The sequence below is a fragment of the Gracilinanus agilis genome, chromosome 3, assembly GCF_016433145.1.
Source record: "Gracilinanus agilis isolate LMUSP501 chromosome 3, AgileGrace, whole genome shotgun sequence".
In the NCBI taxonomy this organism is placed as follows: Eukaryota; Metazoa; Chordata; class Mammalia; order Didelphimorphia; family Didelphidae; genus Gracilinanus; species Gracilinanus agilis.
In genome coordinates, this window is record NC_058132.1 from 395,794,222 (window position 1) to 395,799,285 (window position 5,064).

At 41.8% G+C, this 5,064-nt stretch overlaps 1 protein-coding gene across 1 annotated transcript in view; it reads right to left on the bottom strand.

Moving 5' to 3' along the window:
• CFAP47 (cilia and flagella associated protein 47) overlaps window positions 1-2,336 on the bottom strand; it is an 859,036-nt gene extending 856,700 nt beyond the window's left edge. Inside the window, exon 1 of the mRNA XM_044669214.1 lies at window positions 2,184-2,336. Coding sequence (XP_044525149.1) covers window positions 2,184-2,336 — 153 coding nt within the window. The remainder of the gene's footprint in view (window positions 1-2,183) is intronic.
• Window positions 2,337-5,064: the final 2,728 nt, after the last annotated feature.

The following is a 5,064-nucleotide window of genomic DNA, read 5'->3' on the forward strand; positions in this document are numbered from 1 at the left end:
AGGAAAGGAAAGGAAAGGAAAGGAAAGGAAAGGAAAGGAAAGGAAAGGAAAGGAAAGGAAAGGAAAGGAAAGGAAAGGAAAGGAAAGGAAAGGAAAGGGAAGGGAAGGAAAGGAAAGGAAAGGAAAGGAAAGGAAAAGAGAAAAGGAGAGGGAAATGCTTGGAATAAAATACTGGAATATAGTCATTTTTTAATTGGAAACAGATATCAATTAAAATTATTGAATAATAATTGTTACTTTTAGGCTAGTGAAAAGGTGACCTTGGCAATAATCGTAATAATAGCTTAATATTATTCTGGTGTTTCAAAGTTCAAAAAGTGCTTTCCTCACAATAATCTCATGGGGCAGGTGGTCCAAATATTACGATACCCATTTTGTAAATTAGAAAACTGAGGCTGAGAAGTTAAGTGACTTTTGAAGTTCACACTGGGCAGAGCTGTCACAAACCAAGGTCTTCTGACTCAGCCCACTATTCTTCCACTCAAGTGCTTTTCGAGTAATTTTATTACATAAAAGGTATAAGGCATTGTAGTAGGTTCAGGAGATAGGCAAAAAAACAAACAATATGTGCCCCCAAAGACTTTTAATTCAGTTGGGACCAACCTACCACAGCATATAATTACTTAGAGAGTCACCTGCAGCTGAGAGATGCTAAATATCTTTCTTGCCCATGGACTTACAGCTAAGTGTCCCAGGAAGAATTTGGTATTGATCTTCTTGACTACCTTAAAAAAAGGTTAGATGACTATAATATTTGTAATGTGCTTAGCCTAGCACATAATCAGAGATGAATAAATGCATGTTCCTTTCTCCCTTTCCCTGTAGCATGAATGTACAGAATATATAGAAATGGGGACATGTAATACAAGATATCTTCTTACTATCATTAGCTATGGATTACATGGCATCTTAGGTTCTAATATAAGACATACAAATACATATACATGCACCCATGAAATGCTGACAATTCAGGGACTGTTCTGGCAACAACTCAGGAGAACTTCCCAGGCTCATCATATACCCTGGTGGAAAAAGTCTCCTGCCAGGAGCATTCTGGGAAGTTCTAGCAGCATCTCCCCTAATCTTTCTCCCTCTTCCAAATACAACAAAAACAAACAAAAAAATACTCCAGAGATGAAGTGAGGGCAGTGGGTGGTTCTGTAATTTTCCCTTTCACAACCTGTATTCTATACCTACCCTTCTCTCTGCTAACAGAGTAGACACTCCAATTCAGGTCTTCAAAAGCACAAACTCGGACAACTGCAAAAATTGAGTTCTTAGTCTCCTAGCCTCACTTATCTCCCACTCCAGGCCATCTTCCATTCAACTGTCACTATAATTTTCCTAAAGCTGTAAATCTGACCATTATCACTCCCTTACTTTATAGGGACCTCCAGTGGCTTCCCAAATATAAAAATCTCTAGTTGACCTTTTTTAAACCTTTCTCAAACTAGTTCCTTCCTGATTCTTCAGCCTTCTTATGTTGACTCCTTTATACACTGGCCTCCTTGCCCTCCCATGGAGACATTTTCATTGTCAGTCCCCAGATGTGGAATTCTCTAGCTCCTTCCCTTTGCCTCTTGGCAAGATCATTCCTTCAAGACTCAGTTAAAACTCCACCTTCTTTAAAAAAGATTTCCCCTTAATATAAGCCCCTTCCCTCAGACATTATTTTTTATTTATATTGTATGTGCACAGTTGTTGCATGCTGAAAGTTTCCAAGTGTATTATTGTTTCTCTCCTACCCTCCATTAGAATGTGAGTACCTTGAGTTCAGGAACCTGTTTTACTTTTCTTTCTGTATCCCCAGAGTTTAGTACAGTGCTTTGCATAGGGTAAGTGCTTCATAAATGCTTTGTGCATTCATTCATACTCTCCATTGAGAAGGTATCGTACTTGAGGAGCTGCCATTACCTTTCTTTGCATACCTCTACTTGACATCTTGCCTGTCACATAGTAATGCACTTAATAAATACTGACAGACTGGAAGAGAACAGTAGGACCCGTCCCCTTGCGGGGCCACTCCTTCCCAAGAATGGCATGGACAATTCTGGGTAGAAGGAAATTCGCATGGTGGGGAAAGAGTGGTAGCCAACCGAGTATCTTCGAGTCGGCTGCCCTCTGCCTCCTGGGTCTACTCCTGGGTGACCCGCTCCGTCCTCCCCCAGCCGGGCCCTCATCACCTGCGAGTCCCGAGGTGCCAAGAAGCGTATCTTCCTGTTATGGTGGCCGATGTTCTTCACCTTGATGTCAGCACTATAAACCATCCCGACCTCCACGCCATCGAAGCGCACCTCGGATGGATAAATCCGCAATGACATTACAATCTTTTCCATCGTTCCAAAGGAGCTGACACGACAACTAGCTGAAGTGAGATCCGAGAGAGCGGGAAAAGGGAGCCGAAAGAAGAGTCCCCACCGTCCAAGGCTTCTTTCTCTTGGGGCGGGGAAACTACAATTTCACCAACTGAGGTCTAGCTTGGGGACCGTCGCTTAGCAACCAGATGGGTGGCGACGAATCGTTCTCGTGCATGCTCGTTGAAGGAAAGGAGCGATAACGTGAAGGTCTGCTTCTGAGAAGTAGGAGATGGTAAGAAGAATGTTTTTAAGAGTCCCTGGTTGGTTGTTGCTTAGCCAGTAGCAAGCCGGGACAGGAGGAAGCGAGCACCGGAAAGGTTGGAAGGCATGGCTGAAGACTGAGAAATGGAAAAGTCTATGGCCACCATTTATCGCACTTTGCTAATAGTGGAAAATGATCACGTTAATGTGTGTGTGTGGTTTTTTTATTTCATTTTATTTTTCAGCTAAGCATTTATTTTCTCTCTCCTTTCCTCTCCAAACACATAATTTTAAAGTGTTGGGGTTTTTTGGAAGGGGGTGGGGGGTGGGGGGGAGACTGGGTGGCAGGTAGGAGGCTCAGTGGATTGAGAGCCAGACCTAGAAACAGAGATCCTGGGTTCAAATGTGACTTCAGACACTTCTTTAGCTGTATGATCCTAGGCAAGTCACTTAACTCCAATTGCCTAGCCTTTACTAGTCTTCTCCCAATTCACAATACTGATTCTAAGTCAGAGGTAGGAGAGAAAGTAAGGTTTATTGATGAACAACAAAACCTTTGTAACAAATAGCATTTATTTCATTTGACTATGTATATAACTTGCTTTGTTTTTTAAATCAGTATTTACAAGTCACCCAGATGTGCTGGGCATTTACATGTGGGAAATCAGAAAATGCTAAAAATCAGGTCTTGATTTATTGTTTTGTTGATTGATTGGGTATCAAGACTATCCTCTCTTCTCCTTCTCCCTCTACCCTTTTCTAAGGGAGAATTTAATTCCTTCCAGGAGGAGAAACAGGAAGTTGGAACCTAGAAGCCACTGCTTTGGTTTCCTTAGAGAAAGTGGGTAATAAGCTAGAATTATCTCTTTCGGCTCCCTTAAACATTGTTAGTCTAGGACAATGATGAAGAACCTTTTAGAGATAGTGTGCAGGGCTGCACTGTTTCCCTCCTAACATCAAGTGCTGTGCCCCACTCCCCCAGAGACTGCATGCCCTGCCCTTTATCCTACCCAGGGGAGGAAGAAAAAGTTCCCATTGGGCTGCTGGGTGGAAGGGTGGGTGAAATTAGGAATAGCCTCATCCTGGGTGGAGAGGGAGAAGGGTGTGGTACAAGTGCTCCTCTCCACTGTGAGCCACCACCCTTACCCCTGTGTGCTTCCATTGGGCTGCTGGAAAGAGGGGCAGGGGATGTGAAAAAAATGTAGTCGGGCATAGTGGAGAGGGGAAGGGGAGCAGCTCTGGCCTAGTCTCTCTGCCTCTCTAGTAACTTAATGGAGGGGTTGGGGAGGCCTGGCTGCCTACAGAGTGCTCTATGTACCTTTTTTGTTCACTGTCACTGATCTAGGTAATGTACTTTTAGAATTCAGACTAAACTTATAATCCCTATTCTTTAATAAAGAAAGGAAGACTCCAAACTTTATATACAAGGCTCCATCATGTTCCACAATGAACAAACATAGCAAAAAGCAAAAAAAGTCCATTCATCAAAATCAATAGTAAAACAGATATGATAAAATATACATGTAAGAATATATAGAAGATAGTGGAGAAAGGGTATGGACCTGCCTGATCTATCCCATATTACCCTCTAAAAACATTGATATAACTCCTCACAACAAATGCTGAAGTGACAGAACCCACCAAAGGATGGGGTGAAACAATTTTTCAACCCAAGACATCTTAGAAGGTCAGTGCAAGAAATCTATCACACCAAGATGAGATAAGAACACAGACCAGCACTCCAAAGCAGATCTCACCTCAGCAAACTAGCACAGGTCTTGAGGGAATGATTAAATCATTGACAACAGCTTTAGGAGCTCTCAGACCACTGACAGTAAGGGGCTCAAACAAATGGTCAGAAGGAGAGTAATAGGGGTTCCTTTGCTGGGTCTCAATGCAGAACTCTGTTACATTGCTCTTACACAGATCCAGGTCTCAATTTTTGGTCATGGTCCTAGGGCACAAACACCAGTACTTGTGATTCCAAGGGACCAGGGGATCCTGGTCATAATTCCAGGGTCCAGAAAAAAAGTGCTTGTGGTCCCTGAAAGACTATAGCACAGTGCAACACACCTCTCTTTAAATCATACCATCTTGGAAGAACTGAAAATTTATAGATACCTGGAACTAGCTCTGAAAGTAGCTGCTCAGAGAACCTGAAACTTGGGACAAATCTCCCTTCATCACAGGAATGGTGCCCAATTTCAATAGTTTTTTTTTGTATTGTTTTTTAAGTTAAAAGTCAAGAAAAAGTCTAGGAAAATGAGCAAAAAAAAAAGAGAGAAACTCAATATTGGAAGTTATTTTAGTAACAGAGAAGACCAAAACAAAAGCTCAGAAAGTGACAACAGTTAATTACTGCTACATCCAAAGCATCAAAGAAAAATGTGAATTGGTCTCAGGCCCACAAAGAATTCTTGGGGGAATTCAAGAAGAATTTTCAAAATCAAATAAGAGAAATAGAATAAAAAATGGGAAAAGAAGTGAGAAGAAATTCATGGAAAAA